The sequence below is a fragment of the Aspergillus candidus genome, assembly GCF_002847045.1.
Source record: "Aspergillus candidus strain CBS 102.13 unplaced genomic scaffold BDW47scaffold_25, whole genome shotgun sequence".
Taxonomy (NCBI): Eukaryota; Fungi; Ascomycota; class Eurotiomycetes; order Eurotiales; family Aspergillaceae; genus Aspergillus; species Aspergillus candidus.
In genome coordinates, this window is record NW_020194030.1 from 124538 (window position 1) to 152459 (window position 27922).

At 51.5% G+C, this 27922-nt stretch overlaps 8 protein-coding genes across 8 annotated transcripts; 2 read left to right on the plus strand and 6 right to left on the minus strand.

Moving 5' to 3' along the window:
• Nucleotides 1-251: 251 nt before the first annotated feature.
• Nucleotides 252-12717, minus strand: nrps14 (PKS-NRPS hybrid synthetase psoA). Its single transcript, XM_024818809.1, has 5 exons — nucleotides 11439-12717; nucleotides 5974-11391; nucleotides 5621-5924; nucleotides 5005-5569; nucleotides 252-4951 (listed from the first exon to the last, which is right to left on the minus strand). Exons 1-5 carry the CDS (start codon nucleotides 12386-12388, stop codon nucleotides 381-383), a joined length of 11808 nt encoding a protein of 3935 aa, XP_024671646.1. The 5' UTR covers nucleotides 12389-12717; the 3' UTR covers nucleotides 252-380.
• A 411-nt stretch (nucleotides 12718-13128) lies between these two features.
• BDW47DRAFT_126103 (uncharacterized protein) lies at nucleotides 13129-13629 on the plus strand (the record flags this gene model as incomplete). The annotated part of the gene is made up of 1 exon (XM_024816496.1): nucleotides 13129-13629. One exon carries the CDS (start codon nucleotides 13129-13131, stop codon nucleotides 13627-13629), a length of 501 nt encoding a protein of 166 aa, XP_024671647.1.
• A 95-nt stretch (nucleotides 13630-13724) lies between these two features.
• On the minus strand, nucleotides 13725-15219 carry BDW47DRAFT_35403 (Zn(II)2Cys6 transcription factor domain-containing protein). The gene has a single exon (XM_024818808.1). The coding sequence runs from the start codon at nucleotides 15093-15095 to the stop codon at nucleotides 13821-13823; it is 1275 nt and encodes a 424-aa protein (XP_024671648.1). The 5' UTR covers nucleotides 15096-15219; the 3' UTR covers nucleotides 13725-13820.
• Nucleotides 15220-15869: 650 nt separating this feature from the next.
• Nucleotides 15870-17189, minus strand: psoB (hydrolase psoB; the record flags this gene model as incomplete). Its single annotated transcript, XM_024817420.1, has 1 exon — nucleotides 15870-17189. The coding sequence occupies one exon, from the start codon at nucleotides 17187-17189 to the stop codon at nucleotides 15870-15872; it is 1320 nt and encodes a 439-aa protein (XP_024671649.1).
• Nucleotides 17190-17633: 444 nt separating this feature from the next.
• On the minus strand, nucleotides 17634-18971 carry BDW47DRAFT_117842 (Zn(II)2Cys6 transcription factor domain-containing protein; the record flags this gene model as incomplete). Its single annotated transcript, XM_024815130.1, has 2 exons — nucleotides 17634-18673; nucleotides 18731-18971. The coding sequence occupies 2 exons, from the start codon at nucleotides 18969-18971 to the stop codon at nucleotides 17634-17636; spliced, it is 1281 nt and encodes a 426-aa protein (XP_024671650.1).
• A 489-nt stretch (nucleotides 18972-19460) lies between these two features.
• On the minus strand, nucleotides 19461-21142 carry BDW47DRAFT_126107 (EthD domain-containing protein; the record flags this gene model as incomplete). Its single annotated transcript, XM_024816497.1, has 4 exons — nucleotides 19461-19793; nucleotides 19842-20010; nucleotides 20713-20936; nucleotides 20996-21142. The coding sequence occupies 4 exons, from the start codon at nucleotides 21140-21142 to the stop codon at nucleotides 19461-19463; spliced, it is 873 nt and encodes a 290-aa protein (XP_024671651.1).
• Nucleotides 21143-21737: 595 nt separating this feature from the next.
• BDW47DRAFT_117843 (MDR family MFS transporter) lies at nucleotides 21738-23649 on the plus strand (the record flags this gene model as incomplete). Its single annotated transcript, XM_024815131.1, has 7 exons — nucleotides 21738-21770; nucleotides 21819-21848; nucleotides 21907-22006; nucleotides 22061-22107; nucleotides 22160-22323; nucleotides 22374-22495; nucleotides 22550-23649. The coding sequence occupies 7 exons, from the start codon at nucleotides 21738-21740 to the stop codon at nucleotides 23647-23649; spliced, it is 1596 nt and encodes a 531-aa protein (XP_024671652.1).
• A 1022-nt stretch (nucleotides 23650-24671) lies between these two features.
• BDW47DRAFT_126109 (ankyrin repeat domain-containing protein) lies at nucleotides 24672-27252 on the minus strand (the record flags this gene model as incomplete). The annotated part of the gene is made up of 5 exons (XM_024816498.1): nucleotides 24672-24696; nucleotides 25023-25170; nucleotides 25981-26303; nucleotides 26739-27173; nucleotides 27236-27252. 5 exons carry the CDS (start codon nucleotides 27250-27252, stop codon nucleotides 24672-24674), a joined length of 948 nt encoding a protein of 315 aa, XP_024671653.1.
• Between the last annotated feature and the right edge of the window lie 670 nt (nucleotides 27253-27922).

Here is a 27922-nt window from a genome sequence, read left to right on the forward strand (position 1 = left end):
TCACGTGATTGATATAACCCTAGTATGAAGGAAGTGTCGCTGGAATCCCGAGAGCTTGTTCGGGGTGGATCGGGACATATTTCGGGCAGCCGGCAACCCATTCTGGTGAACAGTTCTCGGAATTTCAACATCTGCACTCTGTACATCTGATATGGATGCATGTAGCAGCTTAAAATCATATGTTTACAGGAGATCTACAGCGTTTCCAGCCCCCCTTTTGAGGTAATGTACATATCGTTCGCTACTGGGATTTAGGATTAAGCATGTTGGTTGTTCTACTTGTGATATAACAGCTCCTATGGAATAGCCACGACAACGAGTAGTCATTTACAAGATCATGCCATACCACCGTCCCCTATTTTTTGCCCCAAAAACTTCGGTCACCCCCTTAAAGCCTTCGGTAGCAACGGCATCTGGAACGCACCCTTTGTACCGCGCAGAAACGAGGCAACGAGATCGTCCAATCCCGCCTGTACAGCCTTATCCACCCACTCATCAAAAGGAAGCAACTCGACCTCTGCGTCCTGTTTTTTCTGCAAGTAATCCCTGAAGTCTTGGACAGGAATCACGTTCTCCCCGCTCTGGTGGAAGTAAGCGAGAGTCCCGGCCGAGGAACCCTCGAAAAGAGTGTCTGTAATCCCCTTCGCGCAGGTTTCCACACCCACAAAATCGAATGCTCCGGTCGCACCCGCAGCCATTAGATCGGGGACTGTGCGTAGCGACTCAGACCATTTCCACACATTGTGGATGATGTCCCTGTCACCGACATCCGGACCAGTGATGTTGCTGGGTCGATGAATAAACACAGGTAATCCTAGCTGTTCTGATGCCTGCTCCAAAACCCGCTCGCTAGCCCATTTGGCAGCGACGTAACCATCGGACCCGTCCACTGGAGGTGGGAAGGGCGAGACAGATTGTTCAGGGAACGACGGCGTTTTGGGAAGGTGGCCCACACCGGCCGTCGAGACATAATGGAAAGCCGGAGTGGGAACGCCAGCATCGATCGAGGAGCGCAATGCAAGTTCGACAAGTTGGCGGGTACTGTCCACGTTTGTCTTTCGAAGAGAGTGATAGGACTTCATGTGGGAGACTTCGGCTCCGTTGTGGATAATGGCTGCGGCAGAAGAAAATAATTCCTCGGCTTGCGACGCGCTTAAGCCAAGACGGTCGGCAGCCAAGTCGCCAGTGTGAACAATAACCTTGGAAGAATCAACTAATTCTTTTGGTAGAGTGCGTCCGGAACGGACAGCGAGGCAGTGTATTTTGGAAATACGTGGCTCAGCGACAAGTTGTCGAACGATTTCACGGCCCAGGAACCCGGTGCTACCAGTGAGGACGACCGATAAGTCCGTTTCTGAGTGATCCTGGCAACGGGCAATAGCAGGGGGGAGGGACGTATCCAAAGTAGTCTCTTCACCCCACACGATAGTGTCTGTTTGAGCCGTAGTATGTCCGTCTATCCGTGAGGCGAGCGACTCGAGCGTGCTAGCTTGGAATAACTGGGCTAACGGCACTGAGACACCAAAAACCTCCAACATCTTCGCACGGACTCGCATCAACATAAGAGAATTTCCTCCCACAGAAAAGAAGTCCGAGTCTCGCCGAATCTCAAGTGGTAGTCCTTGTTCGGACAAGATTTCCTGCCACACCTGCTTCAAAGCCTTCTCGGTGTCGTTCAGCTCTTCAGTGGCCGTCTCTGCATCCTCCTGTATCGGAATAGCCGCAAGTGCTTTGACATCGAGTTTTCCCCGTTCCGTGAAGGGCAAACGCTGTAGTGGAACCGCAATTACCGGGCGCATATACACTGGTAGAGGGAGGGACCGAATTAGCTGACGGAGATAAGCGGACGCGGATGATTGCGATTTCTCGAGGTCTGCGACTTTCGCCGGCGAAAGAACCACAAAGCTAACCAGCATCTGGCTGGTTGTTCCCTTGACAATGGTCGTCGCATCCACGACGGCCTCGTTGGAAGTCTTTATGATTGAGCTGGAGATGTCATTGAGCTCAATTCGAATACCACGAAGTTTCACCTGCGAATCTCCATCCATGCGGCCCAAGAATACAAACGATCCATCTTTGAGCAGCCGGGCCTTGTCTCCCGTACGGTAAACATCACCCCAGCCCTCATATGATGACCCTTGAGGCTTGCGCAGCTGATCTGGTTGGAATTTGGAAGCGGTCAATTCGGGAAGGCCAACATAGCCCGGCGCCACACCCGGTCCACAGATGCACAGCTCGCCAGGCCATCCTAGAGGACATGGTTGCAAGTTCTCGTCGAGTACATACACACCATAGTTTGGAAGAGGAGGCCCAACGGGAACAACGGACCCCTCTTCCCAGTCCGTACGGCGGTAAGACACTTTACCTAGTGAAGACATAATAGTCGCCTCGGTTGGACCGTATGCGTTGTAGAGATCCAGATTCGGCAAGTCGAGGTCACGGAACTTGCGTAGAAGATTGATCGTGAAGGCCTCGCCGCCACAGAGAGCAATGCGCCAAGATTGGCAACGCGATAGTATGTCTCGTCCATACTGCAGGAGCGCAGACATTTCGGAAACCATGATCAGTGTCAGTGTGACGCCTTCTTTTTCGATCAGTGCCGCAAGATCAACTGGATCACCACGGTTACTGCCGTGAATCAAGGTCCCGCCATTTGTCAATGCCATGAACATCTGAGCCAAGGAAGCGTCAAAACCAAGAGCACTTTGCTGCAGTATGACGTCTCTGTCTGTGAGGCCCAAGGCATTGCTGATAGAAGCAAAATGAATGGAGAGATTTGCGTGGGTCAGCATAATACCCTTGGGCTTCCCAGTGGATCCACTAGTGTAGAGAATGACAGCTGCGTCGGAGAGCTTCGAAGCGTCGGGAACATGTCCGGATGCCGACTCTGGAACAGTATCAATATCAAGTACATCCTGACTGTCGCAAGCCACATCGACAAGGTTCTGCTTGGTAGCACCGTGGTATAGAATAAGGGCTGGCTTGCACTGTCTAACAACATCCTGCAGTCGCTCAGAGGAATTTCGAACGTCAAGAGGGACGTAAGCGGCCCCCACACGATGAATGGCGAGGATCGATGCGACAGTGTCGACCGTCGGTTCACAGTATATGGCAACTTGCGAGCCAGGAGAGACACCAGCCTTTTCGAGAGAATGGGACAGAGCGTGGACTCTTGCTTGCGTCTCAGCATAGGTCCTGGCCCGTCCATTCAAATCCTTGACTGCAACTCCGTCAGGCTTTTGGGCTGTCATAGCGTCGACGCGCTGTGAGATGGTCTGCGTTTGTGCCCAATCAAATCCAGTAGCAGACCCAGTTCCAGCGACCATGGATTGATTAACCAAAGTCTCGTCGAACAACGGCACCTCATTAAGGCGTTGGGATGAGTCGGTTGCCAAGGTATCCAGTAGGTGAACATAAGTTTTCACCAGGAGCTCCGCACCTTCCCAGTCATACATGTAATCTTGCATAGAGAAAGTCAACATTCCTGTGCCATCATCTTTCTCATCGATTGAAATGGCAAGATCGAAAGGTGCCTTGGCATCCTCATAGTCTAAAAAGCTCATCTTTGCGTCACCCATCTGAGGAGCGCGCAGCGCCCCCATACGGTAGTTCATCAGTACCTGAAACAGTGGTGTACTTGTGGACGTGGTAGGTATCTGGAGCTCCTTCAGAATTGTTTCGAGGGGCACACCAGAATTCTCTAGTGCACCATATGCTTTGGTCTTTGTATTGCGCAGGGTGTGGACAAACCGCTCCTTTTTGTTGACCTTCAACCTCAAAGGCAGCATATCCAGCAAGAAGCCGACCGTGTTGAGGAATGCTTTATCCGAGCGGTTCGCGTCAATGATACCCAAACAGACATCGTCGGTTTCCAGGAATCGATTAAGCAAAACCATGAACGTTGCTAAGTAGAAGTGGAAGGTTGTGGTCTTTGCCGCCAAGCTTGCTTTTTTGATCTTCGAGACAAGAGAGGGGTCCACGTCGTACACATAGTCGAGCGTGTCGTATCGAGTCAGAGCTTTCCTTGTGCCGACCTTCGCGAAAGGGAACAAAGGCAGCAAGGGGGGTGCGGACGGGAACTCCTTTCGCCAATATGAGAGCTTGGCATTATGAGTACCGCTACTGACAAGCTGACGCTGCTTGACTGAGAAGTCGATGTATTGCGATAGCGTGGGAAGCTCGGGGTTGTCTGATTCGTAGAAGCGGGCCAGATCATTCAGGGTAATCTGCCAACTGACACCATCCATGATGATATGATGGTAGCCGAAGACAATGGTATGGTCTTTAGGCCCATGAGAAATCAATGAAGCGACGAGCGTATCTGCGACGGAGAGATCGAAATGGTAGTTGGCAATCTCACGAAACACACGCTGCACGTCGTCCTTACTTCCCAGCATTGTTCGCATCTGGAATGGGGAAGAGGCAAGCACACGCTGCATGGCCTCACCGCTAGCTGCATCAGTGCAGAACGCAGTGCGAAAGCTTTCATGGCGTTCAATCATGCGCTGGAACGCATTTTCAAGACGAGCAACGTCGAGCGGACCCGTCAAGGTGTATGACGTGGTACAGTTGAAAGGGGTGTCTTGCTGAAGATAGGCCGTTGGGAACCATAGCCGGTTCTGACTGAACGACATCTTCTCCTGCCGTTGAACTGGAGTACAGATTTTTGACTTGACGCTTTCCAAGAGTAGAGAAGTTATTTCGGTCCGGGGAGTGTAGATACCTCGGCTGGTTTGAGGCGTCATTATCCCTTCTGAGGAAGAATTGCTCGAGGATGCCTCAACAGCGATTTCCAAAACTGGTGCAAGAGATTCAACAGGGCGTTCGATATTGGGCTGCTCAGTCACAGGTGCAGCAGTAACGGGCTCGGGTGAGTTCACGGCGGGTGGCGATACGGCTTCTTTCTGCGACCCAATTTGAACGGTCAAATTGGCAGCGACTTCATCACATACTAGAACAGGTTAGCAGGCCATGTCAAAAGGGCAACAGAAATGGACACCATACACTCCGCAATAGTGTATCCTCCAAGAATCTTCAATATTGACACATCGACGTCCAGTTCCTTTAAGAACCAGGCGCGGATGTCCGATGCGCTTAGCGAATCGACGCCTAGACTAGTGAGATCATTTCGGGAACTCAGAGACTCAGAACTCAGGGTCAGCATCGCCGCCAGCTGTGTCACGAAGAACTCCTGGATGACCGAGGAAGCTTCCTGGTGATCCTGAGACACAGCAATTCTCTCCATCATGCTCTGGACTTCACCTTGAGAGCTGCGTGGATCAGCTTCGTGCTCACGTACAGTGTGATGAGAGAACAAAGGTCTGGAGAGCCAATTTTGCGTAGACGAAGCAGGAACTTCACGAGGCAATCGCTCAACACCAGTCCAGATCGCGGACACGCCATCGGGGGACAAGGTGCTTGAAATTGCCTCCGTCAGCGCGTAGTGTACATCTGACTCGCTGAGGCGGATAAATGGACATTCTTGGTCAGAATCCAATTGGCATTCCAAGGAGAGCACGATTGTTGGTGGTCCTCCCTGCTTGCAGTGAGAAGCGAGGCTAGTGAAGTACTGTGGAATCGACATTAGTATCGTAGAGAAGTGTTCAGAATGAGTACATACTGCGTTCGCAGGCGCACAATCCCTTTGGAGGGAGGACAGGATGATAAAGAAGTCAACACCTCGATCTCCCAAGACAGTAGTCAGATTATGTGCACTTTGCTGTGATTCCAAAAGGCTTTTCAGCTCAAACTCGGACCCCCCCAAACTGCAAATTGCAGGTGATGCGCCACCGTAGATGACACCGGTGACTTTTGGCAATCTCTCAAAGACAGCTCTAGCGTCTTTAAGATTGGTAAGATCCGCCTGTAGATTCTGAACCTTCAGATCATCCAATAATTCCGGGGTTATATGTTCTCCGATGTCACTGTTTAGTTGTTAGTATGTCTCAGGCAGGAAGGGGCGGGGGTGCTTGCGAGTTGATGGTGATCAATGACCGCACACCGTTTGCAATCAACCAATCAGCGATGGAGTGAGTCAAGGACGACTCGGTATTGACGAGAACATATGTTCCGGTAGAGGAAAGGAGGTGTGACGGTTCCAAGGGCTCAACCGTTAGTGGAATACTCTTTTGCTGGGTCCAATCGACGACCGCCATAGCGTTGCCATTTTGAATACAATGCCCAAGTAGATCTTTCAACGTTAGAGGTGAAGAGGATAGATATGTGGCCTTTCTGGAGAGTTTCAAGGCTGATGATGCGACTGTCAGCAGCACGTGTTGTAGCCAGGGAGTAGACACTTCGTCTGTGCCCTCGGAAGCCAACTGGAATAACTCTCCTAGGCCAAAAACGGCACAATCCAACGGGAGTAATTGTACAATGCGGGAGGCCAGGCGAGTTGGTTCGGGTGAAAGGTCGAAAAAGAGTTTTGGGCAGTGCGGAAGGACTGAAAGGATGTGTCTCTTGGACGCAAGAGGTGGCACGGTAGTCCATGTAACGCTAGTCATTTTTTCACACGCCGCAGTGCTTAGAAAGTGTATCTTTTTCTCGGTACCTTTGGTTAACTCATTTATAACTGCTGCGAGAGTGGAACTGGGTTCCAGGAGGACGGAATTGCCTGCAGGAAGAGAGTCAATGATGTGGTGAGCGGCCAAAACATTTGCTGTCAGCTCCAAGATGTTACTGAGTTCAACCGAGCCAGATTCAGCAACCGATGGAATCTTCCACGTGGCAAGTGCAGAGGCACGAGACGAGATAGTATCAGTGAATGCGAGAACGTTGCCCACGTTGTCGACTTGTCCCGCGGAAACATAGAGATAGACGCCGTTAGAGATATTGATGGCGATTGGGACTGAATAGGTCGTGTGAAGAACCGGTCTTTTCCCCGTGATGCTTGGCGAGTTGATATGTTGAGCGGCGTAAGTCGGGGCATGCAGCGAGCCAGAAGAGGACAGAGCGATTGTGTCTTTCGGGAGATTGGCGCTTTGGATGATGGGGCGCCAGTGTGAGTTGAGACGATCGTTCATACTCTGTGTTGGAAATACACGAGGAATTAAAACTTGGCCGTCTTTGACTGAAATCTCCGTTTCAGTGGTCCATAGACGAGGCTCTTGGGAGTCGTGTATGCCCGGAATCAGTAGTCGCATGAAAGAACCCAAAACCTTATATTCAGACTCCTCAATGGTGTCCAAGTCCAGGAACTGAGAATGAGCGGACGGATGTTCCTGAGCCAGGAAATGACCTATCCCAATTGATGCCGCCTGTTCGGGGTTGGCTTGGAGCGCATCGTGCGTTACCCATAAGACATGGGGAGCCTGTGCAAAAAGTCCGAAAATTGTGTTGTATGATTTGGACGTGACCAGTCTAGACGTTGGCTCGTCAAGATCTGTCAGAACAATTGCACCTGCAATGTCAGTCGTATCTTCGTCCTGAAGAGCCTCAAAGGACTCTATGCAAAACACTTCCTTGGCCCAAGGCTGTAAAGCAGAGGCGATATTGTGCCATAATCTCGAAGTCCGTAGTGTTTTACCACCGACGACAAGAACACGGCTACCTTCCAATATCCCGAGTGCGGAGGGTTGCAACGGATGACGCAGTAGATCGATGGTTTCGTCCAATGCCTGGGTCACAAATAGCGATATGGCATCGCCTGGCCCATTGGCATCACGAGGCAGCAACGAGTCTACTCCCGAGAAGCCCACGTTGCGCAATAAACCATCCAGACTCACGCTGGAGATAGGACGTCCGATATCGCGCCCCGTACCGCTATTTCCTTCGGAGCCTAGTAGAACACCTAGGAAGATCCTGGACCAGACATATTCCTGAGTAGGTTCAGTGAGAATCAAGTAACCGCCGGCTGTCAGGACCTTTCTGAACTCTCGCAGCGCCTCTTCGCTGAAGGTAGCAGTTTGTCCATTTAAAAGGTATGAAGCGATGACAATATCAAATTTCTGTCCATTGAGGGCAGACGTGATAGCCGGCGGGTCGGTGTGTAATGTATCCACTGGGATATGGGTAAAATTCCTGCCATAATTGGGAATCTCCTTGGAAGGCGAATTCGTAACCAAGGTGTATGACGAAATCCGGTCGGCCAGATCACCGAAGGCATCGAACGAAGGACGCAAGTGGGCGGGGGCAATTTCGAGAACATTGAGCTGTGCAAAACGATGGGTAATACGGTCAACCACATTATGCAACCCATCGTTAATTTGTTGAAAGACAGAGTTGGTCTCCACAAACGATTGTAGCTGTCGCTCAAGGTCACCACCGGGCACTCGTCCTCGTATAACCTCAGGCAACTTTTTCGTGACCGCTCTCAATGCTTCAAAGTCGTCTAGGTGGGAGGTAATCGGCGCATTCCCACCGTTCTGCGAACCCTTGGAAGGACCAGCTTGGCTAAGTTGGGCCAGCCACGCAAACTCCCGTGACGTGTTATCAGAGAGGTATAAGTTGTTTGCAAAGAGAGTCTCAAGATATAAGATCGACTGATGTTCCATGTCCAATGCGGCTTGGTTGGCTATCTTCCGTTGTTGTTCGTTGCCAACAGTAAGGCCTTCGGTCATAGCGGGTTTCCACACGGTCTGGAGGAACAGTTCTCTGTCATCAGCCGCGGAGGTAGGACTAAACGAAGAGATCGTAAGTCCTTCAAGCTCGACTAACAACTTTCCGCTAACGCTGTCCGATACTTCAATATCGGTATGAAATGCGGGACGCCTAGTTGCGGTTGCTTTCTCAACACTTGTCACAAAGCTGTCAATAACAAGCAGAGAGTCCGAGCCGGAAACTGCTGACAGCCGCAGTGACATCCTTTCTACCTTCTGTGGGAGAAACACACGCCGCAATGCAGCATCGTCAGGTGCTGAAAAGGCCGCATACGCAGCTTGGATGCACCCCTCCACCAAAGACGGATTGAGCGTGAGGTGCTTTATAGTAGCGACTTGCTTGTTGAATAGTGCGGAGACCTTCTGCCATTTCCGCTGAAGTCTTTCCAGGCAGTTGAACGAGCCGGCGTACTGGAGTCCCATTGTCCCGATCGACTGGTAGAAATGGGGTATGTCAAGAGAGTCCAGGCATTTCTCCCGCGTCCGGATAGGAGCAGGATCCTCAGCAGGACCTGCACGCAATAGTGTGACATGCGCCGAGGCAGCTTTCTTCAGCACCTGGCTACCATCAGGCGGCCCAAATAGAACAGTAAACTCCGCATCAAGTGGATGATTCGAGGTGTCGAGTCGATGAATGGAGGTGATTATTTCGACACCGTGCGATCCGTCTGGGATGCTGATCGCATTGTGGATAACAAGGTCATGAAGCTCGATACAATCGGTGTTCAGGTCCACAGAGCCTGACGCCAGCTTCAAAGCCGCATCAACTGCCATGGAGCAGAACGCAGACGTTGGGAGAAGTGCCTGTCCCTGGAATCGATGGTCGCCAATCCATGGAACCTCTTCAAGGCGAAGGATATTTCGCCAACGAAGACCACCCTCATACAATCCACCAGGCAAGGGATGGCCGAGAAGTTCATGAGGCGGCGAGGCTCGAGTTCGAAACTCTTTAGACAACCTTGATTCACGCCAGTAAACCTGCGAGTGGTCCCATGGGTAGGCAGGAAGATCTTTCACTAGCTTCGGCGGAGGTAGGTCCTTGGGTCCGGAGGCAGTTGCGTAACCCTCGAGGTAAACGGCGGAGGGGCCGAAGTGAATCCACAAAGAGGCGAGCGCGTCCCCGAATGCGACCGTGTCGTTGCGTTTGCGATCAAGAACCCCGAAGTAGGGTAGAGGGTTGTCGCTGAGCTCCCGTAGCGTCTGCGATGCCGGACCCTTGAGCGCCGGATGAGGGCCAACCTCGAGTACCGCATCGAATGGACCGCACTCAATCATAGCACGCTCCAAAGCCTGAGAGAAAAGTACAGCCTGAGCCATGTTGTCTCTCCAGTAGACAGCGCTGAGCTCCTCCACTGTTGGATCACCATCGGAGCCGTACACACTAGAGATCCAAGTGCAAGACGACTGTGCAGGATCCTTCGGTTCGATTCTAGAAGTGTTCAAAGATGATACATACGGATCTGCACATGGCAGCATGTGATGAGAATGATACGCAGTATCAACTTGGAGCATCCGAGCAAAGGTTTTGCGGGCATCGAATAGCTCTTTCGCCTCATGAACAGCATCCAAATCACCAGACAAAGTAACACCGGTGGGCGAATTGCTGGCGGCGACGCCTAGGCGTGACTTGAACTGAACTTGATCGCAGAAGTCCTTGGCTTCGTCAAATCCCATACCGACTGCAAGCATGCCACCCTTGGCGCCATTTTTGCCTTCGGCTAGCTTGGCATACTTTCCTCGGTAGTAGGCAATTTTCATCCCTTCCTCCGCAGTTATAACCCCGGCAGCATAGGCGGCGCCGATTTCGCCGGAGGAATGACCTACGACGGCGGTAAAGTTGACACCGGATGCGTGAAGCAGATCCACCAAAGCAATGGCAATTGCGGTGCACAGGGGCTGCGACAGAGCGGCCTCGGCAACGCGTGAAGTGGCCTTTGGTGCCAGAATCTCGCTTTTCAGGGACCACTCAGGGCCGTCATCGAGCTCAGACAAACACTTTTCAAGTCGTTCAATAGTATCACGGAATAGTCTTGAGCTCTCGATGAGGTGCTTCCCCATGGTAGGCCATTGGGCACCTTGGCCGGTAAAGACGCCCAGTAGAGACGGTTTTTCACCTGCGAACGCTGGGGAGCGCGTGCCAAGTTCCGTTCCTGGAGTATTCTTGACCGATTCAAGCTTATTTTCCATCTGATCTGCGATGTCTGAGGCGGATAGGCCGCAGAAAGCAATCTTCACAGGCAGTTCGGATCGTCGTGAGTGTAGAGTCCATGCCAGATCCCGGAGGCTAACAGTCTGCTCATTTTGCCTCAAGAATGCTGCGTAGTTCTCCACAACGGATAATAGAGCTTTCTCATTATATGCAGACAATTCCAAAGGAAGTGCGAGGCTCTCGCCTTGGTGGGTGGCCACCGTGCTGTTTCCAGGTTCGTAGCTTTCCAAGATGGCGTGAGCATTAGTACCGCCGAAACCGAAGCTGTTGACGCTCGCACGGACAGGCGTTCCGGGTTTCACCGCTGGCCAAGGCATTGGCTCGGTAGGTACTGTCACTCGGTCATAGAACGGGACAACTGAAGGGTTGAGGTTGCTGAAGTGCAGGTTGGGTGGGATAACACGGTGACGGATGGCGAGTAAGGCTTTCATTATGCCCGCCATGCCAGCTGTTCCCTCCGTATGCCCCACGACAGTTTTAATAGATCCGACCACAAGCTTCGGATCAGCCTTCTTGTCGGCGCCGTCTGTTCCAAAGAAGGCATCGTGGATGGCGGAGGCTTCTCGTGGGTCACCAGCTTGGGTTCTAGTCTTCTTAGTAAAATATCATCCTGAGGGGCCTCTATCACATACCCAGTTCCATGTGCCTCAAAATATTGACATCGGTCGCTAGGATTAGACGGATCCAAACCGGCGCGACGATACGTATCTCTGATTAGTTCCGCTTGAGCTTGGGGACTCGGTAACGTAATACCCTTCGTGCGTCCATCCGAATTGACGCCCGTTTCACGGATGATAGCTTCGATATGGTCGCCGTCAGCGATAGCGTTGGACAGCGTCTTTAACATGAATGTTGCGAAGCCATCTCCGCGAGCGTAGCCGTCGGCGCTAGTGTCCCACATCTTCGACCTAGACGCCATCATGTGCATGTTGGACGCTGATATGAACAACTCTGGACCAAGCAGTAGATTCGATCCGGTGACACAGGCGATGCGGCTCTCACCGGCCCGTAATCCCTGAACAGCCTGATGGACCGCCACAAGACTCGACGAGCATGCTGTGTCGACGGTCAACGAGGGGCCGTGCCAATCAAAAAAGTATGAGATACGATTGGCATTGAGTGCGCTTGATGTTCCAGTAACCATATATTGCGAGAAGTAGTCTGGGTCACGCGCCTGCACATCCATGTAGTCCCTAATCATGAGACCGGCGTAGACGGAGGTATCACTCCCCTGGAGACCTTGCAATGTCAGGCCGGCGGCTTCCATAGCCTCATACACCATCTCGAGGAGGATGCGTTGCTGGGGGTCGATTGCCTCGGCCTCTTTTGGGGAGATATTGAAGAAGACAGTGTCGAAACACCGCGGATCTTCCTCGAGAAAGTAGGCGCCGTGCACATTGGTGTTTCCATGTTGCTCTGCGTATGGATGGTAGAAGCCATCGAGGTTGAATCGGGTGTCTGGGGGGGGTTTGGATAGATCTTTGGGGTCGCGAAGGAGGTCCCATAATTTCGAAGGGGATGACGCACCACCTGCAAACTTGCAGCTGGAGCCAATGATCGCGATCGGCTCGTTGGGAGACATCGTTCCACAATATTCAGTTAAAAATGACCAAGTCGTGCCAACCGAGCACTGAAGGGGCTGCGCGGTAGAAATCGGTCGGATCAGAATAGGTAGCAAAATCTTTCGATTGTCTGATCATGACTGGGGAAAACACACGATTCTCCCAGTGTACACTTAAATCTGTTGTACCATTTGAACACCACCGGTTCATAGCCGATATCATCAGTACATACTCCGTAAACGATGTAGCCGCAAGGCACGTGCGCCGCCCAGTGCTTAATCTGGGCTCGGAATACCGGTATAGGGCAGTCGAAGACGCCTGGCTAGGCGCCAAGAGCTTCACAGTATTCTCCGGCCAGAAAAAGTGGGTATACTACAATGAGCTTTGGCCATTGCGACATGCTGATCGGTGTAGTCGGGGATCCACAATAGGGCCGACCACCGACTGAACGATGATTGGCAGGCAAGTGACGCCAGTGCAGAAAACTAATCCAATCCAGTTAGTCTGCCGGAGAACATCCACCGGCGATGCCCGGACGCCCATGCAAGTCAGACGGTAATCTCCAGAAATGTGTCGGAATACCTACCGTAATGTCTCAGTAAAACAGTCGAAATCGTACGATCGAGACCTGAAGGCAGAAGGGCTATAAAGTTTCGTACAAACACAGTGAAGCTAAATCAACACAAATCGTCTATTCATCACACTCGCCGGAAGTATCTCGTCGCCTTGCTTTTCCCAAGATCATTTGGATTTTCTCAAAATGGCCGTTCTCATTGGACTCAAACTGCTAAGAGTCGCCCCTCTGATTACCTCCACGGCTGGGCTTATGTGCGCATGGGACCAGCAATTTGCCTTTTCGTCCTGGATCGACCGTGAAGTGCCTCAGGGGCCAGCCGGCGCAACCCTGCCGCATTGGTTTCCCGCCATTTTCCGCCAACTCATCTGGGTGGTCAGCATTCTGCACCCCCTGGGGGGTGTTTTGGGCTTGCTGAACGGCATCGGTAGCCCTGGCGCCTCGTTGGATGACCAAACTCGGCGATTGTACTTCGCCGGCGGATTGTTCGCTATCGGTCATCTCGTCTATGGAAAGTTCGCCATGCGCATTATCGGAAGCATCTGGGACAGCTCCCTGCCGGGCAAGACGAATTTGAGCGCCCTGCCCCCTTGGCTGCGACTGAACTGGTGGCGCATTCACACCAACAATCTCCCCGCGGTCTTCCTTTTCCTCGCCGCCTTGATCAACTCCATTGAAACGTGCTAGGTGGGCACTTGGTGGTGGAATCCGAAGTAGTTCCATATGGAACAAGGAGCGGAAAGGAGTGTGAAAATTTTGCTGATCCAGATGGCGGTGTTGACGGGTTTATTTGTGCAATGAGGGGTTAACGGCAAATTCAAAATTAGTATGAGCATGAAGTCAAGGGGAAATTCGTTGTGTCTAGTGTATCTAGTTCTTCACAGAATATTCAGTTCAATCAAGGTACTTCGTAATCTCGTGATTCTCTTCATCAGACTGTCTTCTTCGGCGGAGACGGTATCCAAAGCCCTAGACAGGAGAAGACCTCCTATTGCAGATTCAGAGACTGTGACATCGGAATGATTCTTTCTTTTCTCCGGTTGAACGGCTTTGATGATCTCGCCCATTCGGCTCAAGAGTTGGCGCGCCAGCTGCAGGATGAGAACAATCTGCAACGATGATGAATGTGGCAAGGAGAAGGACCCGACTTGAACCGACGGCATGTTGACATAGTCGTCTCGGGCTGTGACAGAAGAACGATCCAGACATCCCTGCATGTTGGCAAAGATGCGATCGTAAGTTTCAATGAGACGAGTGTAACATGATAGAATTAGAAGACATGAACCCTGATCAATGGGCGGCTCAGGTGGACCGTTTTCGTGGGTGCTCTCCGGAGTGCTTTCCGGGGTTTGCATTCGGGCTGTCTCGAGGTAGCGTGGATACCGTTTGTTGACGATCTCAATGAGCCGCTGGGACAAGTGAAAGGTCCGATCGATGGCAAAGTCCTTGTTTTTCCAGCTGAGTGGTTCGTCCAGGGATGCAGGAGGTTTTGGAACCGATGCTTCGTGGGCGTACAGGTCGACATTGAGGTCTGACAATTCGCGAATGGTCGCAATATGGCACGCCGTCTTCGGCGCATCCACAGTGTCGCTTACTGGCGACGATCGGGAAGGGGTGTTCATTGTTGGAACCGGATGCTGCGACTCCATCATGGACCACTCCTGATTGAATGTTTGCTGCCAGTTTGCAGGGGGGGTGGTTTGAATGGGACCGTTCGCGGCGGCAGGCCACATCCAGTCCGCGGTGGCAGGAAGATCGGCTTCACTAGGGCCCACATTGTACGACTCCAATTCTTGTGATGCAGGAGAAGGATAGCGACCGGTGGGTACAGCCCAGGGAGTACTCTCCATGAATTGAGTCTGCAGCAGGTTGATATCAACGTCGACGCCGGTGAGGGAAGGTTGGCTCATGTATGCACCAAACGGCGGGGGGGTTGGCTCGTTCGCCTGGTCTGCGTGTTGGCTACCCGCAGAGGAGGCGTCATATTTCTGTGGTCTCTGTTTCTTGAACTGGTTGGGAGACCCAGATTTGCTCCAGCTGCAGGTGGCTTTGGCTTTGGCGCACCGTGCACACGGGCCACTCCCTGAGTGGATGCATCGCAGTTTTTGACCATGACAGCGGTCGCAAGCGTGGCGCTGATTAGGTCTAGCCATGGTAATCAATGTGGTTGATGGGATGGAGACATGAGCTGGAAGTTGACAGCAGGAGTCGTGGTGGAAAAAAAATAAATGATGGATCCGATCGAGGATCGGAGGATGGCGTGGAGAGGGGCATTAAAGGGGACGGGCCGATCAGTGGGTCACGTGGGTCACGTGGGTCAGCACGCCGAACTGGAAAATTCCGGTCACGTTATTCCATGGTCGAACAGGGACCAGTGGGTCATGTTTATTGCCTGGTGAACTCAATCATCAGTCAGGGTTTTTAACACGTGGAATCTTCCAGATTGACTTGGTTGAAAGAGAAGTTCCCTGTTTACTAGGTATTTCATAACATGCATGCATTAGTCTTTTTCTGTAATTCTTCGGATAAGTCTTCGGTGGTAACTAACATAGCCAAACATAGCTTCTGCCATAGTTCAACTAGAATACTGCATATAAAAAATTGTCAAGGCACTGTATATATTATGTATTAATCTCGATTATTGTGTAATTCGTTTCTTGATATTAACTTTGGAAGTCATAATGCAACTATCTTCATATTCCAGAGGTAGTATATTCAGTCATTAACCTACATCGGATATATATATAGTCTACTATCACGCCCACAATCACCACCGGGGAGAAGATATTGCTGACACATCTGATAAGATAATGAGGATGCACAATGTTATAACTCACAATATTGCAAATACTTTATCTACAGAATTACTACAAAAGACTCCAGTAGATGATAATCAAACCGTTGGTGTATATACCTAGCATACCAACCTAATACACCCTCCCATTCGCAATCTTCCCCCCCAAGCTCTCCCTCTGCACGCCAAACTTCCCATCCAAGTAAGAAAAGGTCCTCTGCATAGAATACCCAAACGCGCCAATCTTCGCCTGCAACCCCCCAAACACCACATCCTCCGCCACCCACTCCTCCTTCATGTGCTCCGGCAAGTGGCTCAAGCTCCGCAGGACCTTCCGCGTCGTCGTCTCGGGATCGAAGTAAAAGCTCGACCCCGCCCCTGTCACTAGTACGGGACATTTGACCTGATGCAGCAACTCGCCGCCGCCAGGTTTAGCAAGCGTATAGTCCAACATGCGGCGGATGACCTCCGCGTCGGAGGCCCGCCCCATCGCCCAGCGCATGTGATTGAACTCCCACCGCGTCTGGAACGTCCAGCCTGAGATGGCGCCGATCACGCTGTCGAACACCCCGTCGGAGAGGTACCCGCCGCTGTAGAGCTTCCACAGCCAAGCGGGCATGCGGCCCTGCGCGAACGACTCCATGGAATAGAACCCATCAACGCTGATGCAGGCGCCAATGCGCGGGTCCAGCGCCCCGCGGAGGGCATAGTACCCGCCCATCGAGGCGCCCGTGATCCCGATGTGCTCGAGGTCGAGGTTGTACTCCGGGTGAGCACGACTGAACTCCCAGAGGTGATCGAGGACGCGGCCCACGACGACTTCCCAGTCCGGTCGCATGGGCAACTTGTCTCGCCGGAGGACGACACCCTGGCCCGGGCCGTCGAAGGTGAGAACCGCATAGCCGAGACTGGGGCCGACGGAGGCGTTGATGAAGTAGATTTCTTCCTGCGTGGAGTCCCCGCCGCCGGTATTGATCAGGATCGGGGTCTTCTGGCCGTTCGTAAGGCGCTTGTCTGCCGGCGGGAGGTAGAGATATCCCGGGAGGGTGATCTTGTTCTCGTAAGGGATGTCGAGGAAGTGTACATCGCCGTCTAGGTACTTTGCTCCGCGGCGGAAATCGTCGATGGCGCGCTCGATGGTCGGTAGGACGCGCTTGTCGTGGCCGATAGGGCCTTCGTTGAGCATGAACTGCGCTGCGCGCAGGTAGTTCGATGCGCGCAGGTACGCCCGTCGCGCGGCGATGCGGTCACCGGTGCGCTCAGCTTCCTGGGCGATTTGCTCAACTTTGGTGCCGACTTCGACCCAGTTGGTGTACCAACTTTCTGGGTCTTGGTCTTTGATTTTGGAGGCGGCGTCGAGGATTTCTGCGATCTCGCCGCCCTCGAAGGGGGTCATGGCGAGGAGACGCAGAAACTCGAATTGGAAGAAGGGGGACTTGAAGAATTGGAACATTGTGGCGGGCGAGGGGGCGACTGTGTCTGAAAAAAATTGAATGATGGCATAATCTATGTTTTATCTGGTTAATACGCTGGGTGTTTCCGTGTTTCTCACTAGGTATGCAAATGCTCGGGGGTCGTTACTAGTGTCGGGGGTCGGAGTCGGCGATGGTTTGCAGGGTTGGGTCCCTCGGAGAAAGTACTAAGCAGGTGCGGTTACGGTGCAGAAGGATGAATTGTCGCCACTTCTTCTGCCGCGGGGTATTACGACCCCAAGGGTTTCTGGTCAACTGGTTGAGATGGCTATCTAGGCTTAACGGACTTGGGTAATACGAGCAAGTGGAGCAGATGTGAAAAGAACGACTTGGCGGTTTTAAATTGCGAATCCATTACATGATATATACAACAAGGATCGTAACTATTGTGTAAAGTTTGAACATCACGCATCAATCATAGCTCTTCATCGCGAAGCAAGCGCCCACTTGATAGCCTTCATCATTACCATGACCTCCATTTGTCGCTTCTCCGCGGCTTTCAGCGACAGCTCGGCGACGTCCATACTGCTATTATCTCGTAGCCGATCTAACCCATACTCGGCCCCCATAAAGTACTCTTGTTTGTCGTATCGAAAAGGCGTGCTCGCGGCAGACGTTTTTCGAGTTATGTTTTGGATTGCCCGGCTAAGTAGACGTAATAATTGCTCGGCGAGCTGAATGGTCATCAAGGCGTGGACACTTGTTTCGACGGGGAGGGAAAATTCGCCAATGCGAAGAGCGGGGAACCGGGGAAGACGACCATCCCAGGATCGCTCGGGGCAGGGAGAAGGAGTGTCGATTGATAGTAAAGAAGGAGGGTAGTTGGAGGAACACGAGGAAGAGCTGTGATAGCGGGGACAGGGCAGGGTCTTTTGCAGCGGTTCGAAAATGGCGTAGTAGAGATCCAGAAGGCGCAAATACAACGACAGCACCAGAAGCAAATTGCCTTGATCCAAGGGTTCTATGCCGCTGCACACCCCGTCCCCGCGAGGCTGGGGCGAAACCATCTCCAATGCCTCCACAACCTGTGCAGTAATGGCAAAAGTTTGATCAATGCAGACAGTTCGATTGTGATCTGTCGGGTTGTCGTCATTTAGATATGACGAGTGTTGCGCGACCAGTGGGAATACGGCGGCATGGTTGTAGATCTTGATATTCAAATCGGAGATTTTGCGAATCCACTCCTCGTGTGGCGAACAACGGCCAGCCGTTACAACAGGAGGAGCTGAATTATCTGACGCTGTGCGGTCGGAGACGCCCTGGTTGCTCAAGGAGCTCCCTGGATTCGTATAGAACTCGTCGGCATTCAGCATAGAGAAGTCCATATTGCCCGGCGAAATTGCCACGCCTGGATCCAAGCATGGTAGGCTGTTCTCAAAGTCATATCCAACAGGGTCTGTGCCTTGAGAAGCCCACTGGGCGGTTGTCAGATCCCAATGCAGAGGACTGTCTAGCGTCACATTTTCTAAAGTGTCGTCAGTTACGAAACCATCCATGGCTCTCTCATAGGGCCGGGACGCACCGTTGAGCGTAAAGTTATTATTGACCCCCGACGCGGAAAACTTCGCATCGCCATCTTTCTGCTGGCTCGTTTTATGCATCCGACGAGAAGGACTGAAAACACAAGTCACCCCCATTTTCTCGCAACGATCACAACTGCCGGCCCCCGTGCGCTCACAGCGGAGCTTTTGCGAATGGCATCGGTCACAGGCGCGGCGCAATTGAACCAGCTCCGACGGAGCCGGCTCAATTGTGTTGGTCATTCCAATCAAGCAATTGGTCATTCTCACGGAACATGGAGTCGATGTATGAAATATGGCAGATCACCCAGAGTTAAATATTTAAAGATCGTTCCGGGAGACTGAGGGCATCCCATACGAGGCTGGAATGCCAAGTGACGCATTTCTCCGATAGCACAGAATTAACCAGAAGAACCCAGTTGGTTGATCGGAGGGTGTCAGCACTAGATGAAATGGACGTCTAATCATCTTGGGAGTTTGGATTGACTTGAAAGTAATGTTGGTAGTTCGATAATTAGTTTGTTCGTATAGGAAATTGTGAAGAAAAGGTAAAAACATGGTGGGACATCAAGTAAAACAGACTTAGGGCATTGCAATGCCCACTAACAAGGAGTTTATAGTGCGCTAGACAAGAAAGAACCATGTTAGACGCTAGGTACTGTAACATTCGTGTTTCTGCATGATTTTACCCCAATCCCTGTCGGATTGAACTAATCGCCCCCTCCAAGCACCTCATTTCTGATTCACTTGCTCGCTCGAAAAGTCCGCCAGCACGCCAAAATTGGGATAAGTGGGCACACCGTCAGGGTTGAGATTCACCACTCGGCCGTTTTGGACGTACGATTCTACCCAGCCGAGGGTCGCCACGATATCCTTGCCGCTCACGTAGGGTTCCTCCTCCTGTTGGAGGATCTTGAATTCTGGATCTTCCAAGACAGAGGTAAGCTCGTCGAGACTATGCAGGTAGAATTCGACAGTCACGTCGTGTTCATCGATTGCCCAGCTCCCTCCCAGGGTGCGATTTAGGTTCTTCACGGTGGTCCTGGCGGTCTCCGGATTAAAGAGCTAGACATCAATTAGTAGGATTCGACATGGTTTGTGTCAGCCACGTACCATTCCATAGGCCTCGATACCGTGCCTGGCATGAATACGAGCTGCTCTAGCACAGTGTTCCTTGGTCGCCCATTGATGGAATTGCTCCTCACTGAGTGACGGATGGCGATTGTGCGAGACCGCAATGCGCAGAAGGCGTTGTTTGACGGACATGATGTTTCGTAGGATGCTTGGAATTAAACGTGAGACCCGGAGTGAGTCCAATCGACTTGAACTATTATATCATCTTTACTTCGTGAATATATGCGACTACACACTGTGCACTACAGAGAAGCTGCGTCGAGTTCCGACCGAACAAGTCCGCCGATGCCGATGCTGCGATTTTCTTGAAGCTGTTATCTGCAACATAGAGCGTCGGTGGTGCGCGATCGGTCATGGTTGATCCCTGTCGTCCAAAGCACCACATACTGCCTCGGTATTTGGTTAGGGTTGATATGGCCGAGATTTCACTATCCCGGAACTGGTGCCAATACCCGAACAATACGATTGATCAAACCCTAATTTTTTTTATTTTATTTTATCTTATTTATTTTTTTTCAACGGGAGCTAATTTTCTGCAGAATGGGCGTGAGACACATGTTTGGGTCGACTATATTGGCAGTTCGCCAGTCCTTCCCTGATCTATACGAACTGAGGGTCCAGCCAGATATGCCCATTGATTACGACCACAGTCAACTGGCGACTAACTATTTGTTCCGCGGCAAGACAACTTCTGTAGAGAACGCTCTAGACTCGTTTCATTGCTCTGGAACTAAATGAACCATACTAAGCTAACGCCATCCGCAACTCTTGCCCCACAAACTCTTCATACTCAGGCCGATATTCTGACCCACTATCGGTAACATTCACCACTTTTCCATCTGCCACATACACTTCCACCCAACCTAGGCTCGCCACCACATGCCGACGGCTGAGATAAGGTTCTTCAAGATGGTAAAAACTGGCAAACTCCGGATCCGAAGCAATACCCCTCAAAGTCTGCAGATCAGGAACGTAGAGCTCGACTGTCATGTCGTGTTGGTCGATGCTCCAGTCGGCGCCGAGCGAGCGGCGAAAGGCGTCGAGTGCATCTCGCGTGGATTGCGTGCTGTACACCTATAATAGTCTATGAGTCTAGGCTCGCAAACTCGGCCAACGATGGTGGGGCGAGATACCTGATGATACTGCAAGGTTCCATGTTTCGCATGCAGGCTTGCAGCTTGCTTGGCGTGCAAGGCAGTGCCAAAATAGTGGCAAGATTCCTCCGTGCAGGAATCTTTGCGGTAATGCGCTAGACTGAGACGGAGGCGACGCTGGCTCATTTTGGCAGGAGGTTGTTTGCTTGGCGGGTCAGATGTCAACCTCGTTTCGTCCGTCTTTTTCTGTCTTTTGTATTCTACGCCTCATCCGGTTCGGGATCAATAAAAATCGCCCTAACGGCTACGAACGGAGCTAGCTGCCCCTGATACGATGCCAAAGTCCACTAAAGGCCACTAATGCAAGTGCTTGAATCCTCTAGCCCTAAATTCAGTAGGTTCGGTGGTTCGGTGGTCGGAGGTGGAGCTGTTCGTGTTGCTGTTTGTCAGCGCCGAAATATGTACGCCGTACTTTCGGTGCTCTATAATCAACTTCGCTGTACCTGCTCCAGACCATGCAATCATTTCTTTGTGGGAATTTGCTTCTCTGCCGAAGCTTAGAAATCAAATGTTGACGGGGGCCTTTTTCTTGTCCGCGTTCCCTTCGCTCCAGCGTTAGCCATCCAAGAATCTGAAGCACGCATCTCAGCATCTCACCATGGCGAGCACCAATACTTCGACGGAGGCCAGTCTCAAGGACCTCAGTGAGAAGTCGGTCGAGGATACGAGCCCTACTGAGGATAGCGATGACCAAGAAGATAAAGAAGAAAAATTGAGTCCAATGAAGACATGGTTGCTGGTGTCGTCGCTTTGCGTATGTGTTCTGCGCAAAATCGAAGTATACACCACTGACAGCTTCTAGCTTTCGACTTTCATTGCCGCGTTGGAGCAGGTAAGCGCTACTCGATAAAAAAGAAGAATAAGGAGAAAAGAAAGGCTAACTGAATAAGACCATCATCTCGACCGCCGCCGAGTCCATCTCACGCTCCCTCCACACCAGCGAACTGGAATTCACCTGGATTGGAACTGCCTATCTTCTGCCCGCTGCTGGTATACATCCTACCCAATAACCCATATCCATGTGCCCGCGTTAACGATATACAGCTTCAACACCACCATGGGGGAAGTTGAGCGACATCTTTGGCCGCAAGGTAAAGTGATATGATCCACACATCTGCAGTAGCAACACTAACTCGTCTCTAGCCTGTCCTCATGATCAGCATTATCGTCTTCTTTATCGGATCATTGATTGGCGCGCTAGCGACCAACATCGACATGCTCATCGCGGGGCGCGTCATCCAAGGCACAGGCGGCGGTGGTATCCTTGGTCTGTCTGCCACCGTCATCGGCGACGTCTTCAGCCCTCGGTAGGACTTGGCACCTCATTATCTACAACCATATACTGACCGTCGGACAGTGAACGAAGCAAATACTTTGGCGTGCTGGGCGTGACCTGGGGCGTCGCCTGCGGTCTGGGTCCGATCGTCGGCGGTGCATTCTGCCAATTCGTGAGCTGGCGCTGGTGCTTCTGGATCAACTGTACGTGCTACCTAGACGATTGAAATCTTCCCTCAACCTAATAATAATCTCCAGTACCGGTTGCTGGCGTGGCGGGCGTGCTCGTCTTCTTCTTCCTGGAAGTGCACACCCCGCGCACCCCCTTCCTCGAAGGCATCCTCGCAATGGACTGGTTGGGCACAATCACCATAGTGGGAGGAACCGTCATGTTTCTCCTAGGGCTCGGCTACGGCGGCGCGACCTACCCCTGGAATTCAGCCACGGTGATCTGCCTGATCGTGTTCGGCATCGTGACAATCGTCGTTTACGCGCTGATCGAATGGAAAGTCGCAAAATACCCCATCACCCCGCTCCGTCTGTTCAAGTCCAGCTCCAACCTCGCCACCTTCGGCATCGCCTACATCCACGGCCTCGCCTACATCGCAGATCTCTACTACCTCCCGCTGTACTTCCAGATCGTCCTCGGCGCCACCCCCATCCTCTCCGGCGTCTACCTCCTCCCTGTAGCAGTCACGCTCTGCGTCGCCTCCACCCTAACAGGAGTCTACATCAGCCACACCGGCCGCTACCGCCCGCCCATCTATTTCGGCCTGGTCATGATGATCCTCGGCCACGGGCTGTACATCAACCTGCAGCCCTACCCGAGCTGGCCACGAATTATCATCTTCCAGATCATCGCAGGACTCGGCCTTGGCCCGCTCTTCCAGGCGCCCATCATCGCCATCTTCTCCCTCACCAAGCCCGCCGACATCGCCAGCGCCGCAGCGACGGTGTTCTTCGCGCGCGACATCGCAACCGCCATGTCGATCGTCTTCGGCGGCGTGATCTTCCAAAACCGCATCCGCGCGTACAAGCGCGACATCGAGGGCGTGGTGTCCCCTGCTCTGACAGAGCTGATCACGTCTGGTGGTGCGACCACTGCGTCTGGTCAGATTCGCGCGTTGCCGGATGCGGCCCGCAATTTGGTCAGAGATCGCTACAACACTGCGCTGCGGAGTGAATGGATCTTCTATACTGCGCTTTCTGGGGCGGCATTGCTGCTGAGTGTGTTTATCAGCAAGCAGATCCTTTCGAGGGACCATAAGATGAATAAGACGGGTCTCGATGTGCAGGAGTCAAGTCGGCTGGAAGAGCTAGAGAAGGAGAAGAAGACCTCGCCGGATGATTCGGTGTAACCTCAGTTACTGAATAGCTTGCTTGGGGTTGTTCTGTCTTTGGTGTTCTTTACGTGGAAGGTCTGATGGGAAACAGTCAGAAGGGTTATAAATATTAATGATCTTGAGGCCATGGAAGAGGTTCCAAGAGGGTGAAATACAAATTGGTATGGGAAAGCCGTTCAGGCCCTCTAACTCACCAGACATGCTGACCGATTGCAGTCAGTCTACAGTTGTTATATAGACATATATTTGTTATTAGCAGGAACGATTTGAAATCGGGTTAAGACAAGACTTTTTGGTGACATTCAACTTGAATGGTTTGCCACGGTCCTGGTCTAGTTATTGTTATTGTTCCCACACAAAGCCCATTTCCATAGCTTTTATTAGAGGAAATATCAGTTGTAATGACAGCATGACACGACTTTCATAACTACCTTGTATCTGAACTAGTGGGAGCGAGAGGTCTTAGTAAATAATTGAAGTCGTTCGAGGTTATCCGGGATTTATCCAGCCGAGCTCCACGCAAAGAAGACAGCTCACTCAACCCGGTAATAAACAAGAAACATCGAGCAACATATAAGAAAACAAAAAGAATCATAAATAAAAAAGCAAAACATACAACAGCCGGGATTCGCATGTGGTCACCCACCATACTACTAACCGGCCGGCGTGTGGCTTAAGTACGGCTGAGCGGACGGGAAGCCCTGTTCTCCACACCCTATGGTCGTATGTACCAGGAGCTACAGTAAATAGTATCATATGCTTCAATGGAACGCTAAACCGTGCTCTGTGCTCTGTTCTCTTGAAGTAAACCATACCTCAACTACCTGCCACTCATTATTCTGCCTAGAATCTACAGACCCAGCCCTTCACACAGTCTAATAGCAGACATGACCGATATAATGACCCCTCGGTACCATGGCAAACACTGTAAAATCCAACCTGGTTATTCACTTTGAAAGACATCGTATGGCGACTTGTTCTCCAAGTAAGACGAGAAGGGGCGCGCCATCCGTCGACAGGCTGACAGAAAAGTCATCCTAGCCGCCGGAGGCTTCGGCGACTCTATCATCGCAAGCATATAGTAGGTCGAAGGGAACAGCTCTGCGAACAGGGATAGAGTTATGTATGCCACTATTGTCCATATGGTATATCCCCTGATTAACATTTTGTAGAGCGTTATTTCGGCATGGTGTGTTCCCGAATGCAAGTCGGGCAGTGGTTCGTTCACGGTGTCGTATGTTGTCACGCATCTGGCCTGAAGGCATTTCGTGGATGCTAACTGGACGCACCTAAGGCATGTCGGTGGTCATGCGAAAAAAGCTGGAGGTTGGGGATAGTCTTAACTCTGTTGAATTCTGTGACAATTCAGATAACGTCTCATGTCAGACATCAGGGCTGGGGACGGGACTGGAATGACAACCACGACGTTGGCAGGAGCGGTTTCGGGCACAGCAGGAGCGGCCGTGTCGGTCCGGGTCGCTCGGACAGCCACGGCGTGAGCGCCGGTGACACAATGACGCGAGACAAGAAAGACATCTAGAAGCAACGTGCATTGTCAGCTAAATATTCAAGCCCCTTGAAAACTTTCCAAGACACACAGTAAATCAAGTACAGAAAGCTAAAAGACCATGGCTTAAGTATACAAGTCAACAGGGTGCAAAAGTGTCACTCGGCAAGCCGATTAGTTGCTTTGTGAGTCGAACTACTCCATAATTATCCCACCGAACTCCCACAAGGTACAAACAGCTGCATGGAGCAGTCTAAAGCTAGTCACCCCTGTTATTGCATGAAATAGGACACACGGGATGGTTGGGACTGGTGGTTGAAGCGAGACTCACCTTCACAACGTAGATAATAGTGGGAAAGAGAGCTGCAGAAGTAAGAAAAGGGGAAATGACAGAGGCTTATGAAAACTCTACGTGAGGTTATATGGGGACTTCATTCATTACTCTATGGAAGGCTATAGTCAACCCGGCCTATCATTATAACTCAACCTGACATCATTCACAGTCCTGTATGTAGCCTGTCCGCCAAAATAGATAGCATCATAAATGCTGCAGTCGTATCTTCCTAATAACTATCACAACATGGTAACATCCTTAAGACAGCGAAGGCTTTTAGGTCATGACCATCGAAAAGAAAATCTTGTAGCAGTCGAGTACATCACCAAAACCAATGCTATTAAGAACAGGTTACCTAGCCTCTATAGACCGTTCGAACACCCACAGTCTCTGTTCTTGACAACTATCTTGATCGAAGTATATTTAGATTGCGTAGTGGTACAGTCCGGACCGGCAAAAACTTAGAGAAAAAAAAAAAAAAAAAACCACTAATCCCGTGACTTACCCTCGCTGAGAAAGCAGAATCGGACATGGGGCACATTCCAATCATCCGGGTAGTCCTGCGCATACTGCAAGATATCCTGGTAGGCCAGTCCATCAATGTTCAGTTGTTTTTCATTGGCGCCATGTGCGCGCAGCAGCTCACAGGATTGTAGCTGGCAATTGCGGGCCGCCTTATGCAATGGCGTTTCCAGGAGGAGCGCGTCCTGCGCATTAATTGAGGCACCCTTCTTCAGGAGCAGGTCTATCCCTTCCAGCCAGCCTTCAGCAGCTGCAAGATGCAAAGCAGTAGTGTTTTCTAACATTCCGAGGTCAGGATCTGCTCCCCTGTCGAGGAGTAGCTTCGTAGACTCTGGCATTTTGTGGCTGACGAACATATGTATTGGGGCCTTGGCTGAACAGCCCCCGTTTGGTTCGATAGTAACATCAAGTGAAGGTTTATACTCGAGCAGCATTTGCAGCAATGCGTGATTTCTATTAATCCCTGCTTCGTGAATTGGTCTCCAACCCTATAATCGAGGTTAGAAGGAGAAACAGCTATCGGTGCGATAGCGATAAGACGGGCAACGTACATGGTGAAGACTTCGACAGTTCACATCCGCGCCATGCTCAAGTAGAATCATCGCGGATTTCCGATCATCCCTCATACAGCAAAAATGCAGGGGAAAACGCCCGGCGCTGTTGGCTTTGTTTGGATCCGCTCCATGGTTCAGTAAAATCTCGACAATGTGGCTGTGAGATCGACTCGCTGCCCATATTAACGGGGTGCGCCCGCCAATCCAGTCTGGTCCCAATCCCTCGGACACATTTCGACTGAACTGAGCCATGTCCACTTCAGCGCCGTGGTCAAGGAGCATTTTGGTCATGTTGGCATTGCCATGTTCGGCGGCAACAGAGAGCGCAGTCCGCCCATCTCGGGAACTCCGAGAATTGACGTCAATTCGATCTAGCAGTAACTCTGCAACCATTGTTTTACCGGCTCGGACGGTTGAAAGAAGGTTCTCGGTGAGCTGAGGATCAGTGGGTATAATGGGCACTGATTCTGCAATGGAAAATAAGTCACTGCCGGCCATGGTCAACTGTTCGGATTCCACCGAGGCCATCCATTTCATGACAGCGGAGCCGGTATCGTCGTCAAATATTTGCTTTGCGTCGTAGGGTGGAGCAGCCTGGCCGGGGGTTCTGATTGTAAGGATGCTATGTTCCGTGAGCACTCATCGATTCTAACGCTAGCCTCGAGGCTAGAACAAGGCACTCACAAGGTGACGCTACCCATTGCGGCAGATAGGATGGATCTCGTGCGCTGGAGCTCATACACAGATTCCAGTATACTCTTTCTTTTGAAATACCACAGAAAAGACCGACGTTTCGACACAGTTGATAAATTCTTTCCATCCTCTTGCTTGTCCGCCTGTCCACTACCTTGGCTGAACGGACCAACTTTGTCCAAAACTCTTCTGCAGCTATGCTCGCAGTTCTCTATAAGACTCGGTAGACCAGCCATTGCTCTTCTAACCTCGTCATCTTGGTCAACAATCACCTGTGTTTCAGGCGAGTCTAGAGCCGACTGCAAATTTGACAAGATAGTACTCAGTGACTCCATGTCATTGACCAGGTTGAGGATTTCCAGTGGCGCATTTTTGATCTTTGAGAGAGCATCATATAGCTCCGTGGAGACCGTCGCTGCTACTCCGGCAACCTGAATTACCGCAGCTGCTGTTCCGAGCTCGGCCATTCTGTATCCCTGGTTGTCTCTAATCTAGGGTGGCTCACAAAGCACAATTTGCTCCTATATGTGTATGACCGCGTGCGTGGGCACGCGGAACTCTACGATACCAACTTCAGCCCCAGCTTCGACTCACCGTCTCGTGTGCGAAGCTGTAAGCGATATGCCCCGCGCCGCGTGGCCAATTATAACAACAGCCTGGCGACGTTCTGGCAAGCTC

Bases quoted from the DNA above. Each gene is read 5' to 3' on its own strand.
- nrps14 (XM_024818809.1), bottom strand. From the start codon at position 12,388: ATGTCTCCCAACGAGCCGATCGCGATCATTGGCTCCAGCTGCAAGTTT. The intron at 11,392-11,438 runs GTATGTGATAGA...TAAGAAGACTAG, and splicing joins TTTGAGGCACATGGAACTGG to AACCCAAGCTGGTGACCCAC. The intron at 5,570-5,620 runs GTATGTACTCAT...TCGATTCCACAG, and splicing joins ATTGTGCGCCTGCGAACGCA to TACTTCACTAGCCTCGCTTC.
- BDW47DRAFT_35403 (XM_024818808.1), bottom strand. From the start codon at position 15,095: ATGGCTAGACCTAATCAGCGCCACGCTTGCGACCGCTGTCATGGTCAA.